This window comes from Rhincodon typus, unplaced genomic scaffold (genome assembly GCF_021869965.1).
Source record: "Rhincodon typus isolate 14 unplaced genomic scaffold, sRhiTyp1.1 hic_rhity00000092, whole genome shotgun sequence".
Lineage (NCBI taxonomy): Eukaryota > Metazoa > Chordata > Chondrichthyes > Orectolobiformes > Rhincodontidae > Rhincodon > Rhincodon typus.
In genome coordinates, this window is record NW_025965730.1 from 32,811 (window position 1) to 33,702 (window position 892).

The 892-nt window shown below is 55.0% G+C and overlaps 1 protein-coding gene across 1 annotated transcript in view; it reads left to right on the forward strand.

Moving 5' to 3' along the window:
- Positions 1-892, forward strand: part of LOC109923715 — a gene marked incomplete at its 3' end in the record, with an annotated part of 26,563 nt that overhangs the window by 21,889 nt on the left and 3,782 nt on the right. The window contains exon 3 of the mRNA XM_048621186.1: positions 43-366. Coding sequence (XP_048477143.1) covers positions 43-366 — 324 coding nt within the window. The remainder of the gene's footprint in view (positions 1-42; positions 367-892) is intronic.

The window sequence follows — 892 nt, forward strand, 5'->3', positions numbered from 1 at the left end:
TGGGTGTTTCTCCCTCTGTGTATGTATGTGTAGTTTACCTGTTGCTGGGTGTTTCTCCCTGTGTGTGGAGCTGTGAAGCAGTGTGCCTGTGAGCCGGAAGGAGGAGTCTGCCAGCCCCTCGGCCCCTTTTCTGTAGCAGTGGCAGCGGGAGTGGTGGCTGGCGGAGAGGAATTTACCGCCCAGCAGGCAGTGTGCGCGGCCAATAGCCCCAGGTCGGAGCCGGGGCAGCAGGCAGTAGTCCGTCCTTCCCTCGCTCGCTCGCTCACTCCGTCCTTCCGAGTCGGGGTGCGGACACCAAATCCCGGGATGCAGCTGGACTTCGGGCCCCTGAAGGAGCCGATCGGCTTCATCAAGATCCTCGAGTGGGTGAGTAGCTGCTTCCCCCGGGTCTCTCACAGGTGAAGGCCGCGGCCTGGGGCCTGCTCCCAGCTCGGCAATGGTACTGCTCTGTGCCGCCAACTCCAGCCCGGGGCTGAGCGGCCTGGGGCCTGGCTGTGGGTTTTTTTCTCTCTCTGTACCCTGTCCCCCTCCTCACAGGCCCTCGGCTCCACCCGGGCCTTTCGGGTGTAACCCGGCAGCAGCTTTCAGTGATGGAAGACGGCGTAGAGAGAGAGAGGGAGGGACACACTCACACAAAAAACAATCAGTAAAATGCTTCAAAAAAAAGTTATCTTTATTTTTGAAATGAACATTTTGGGCAAAATTGACTTTTGGCTCATCTGCTGACATCCGCCGCATTCCAGTGAAATTATGAATTAAATTAATATTTGATTGTTGAACACTAACTTCACTGGTGAAATGGTCAACATTTCAGTGATAGGCATCCATGCATGTTGGTAATTTGGTCAAGCAGTGCAGCACAGATGATGAGATAACAAGGTGTAGAGCTGGA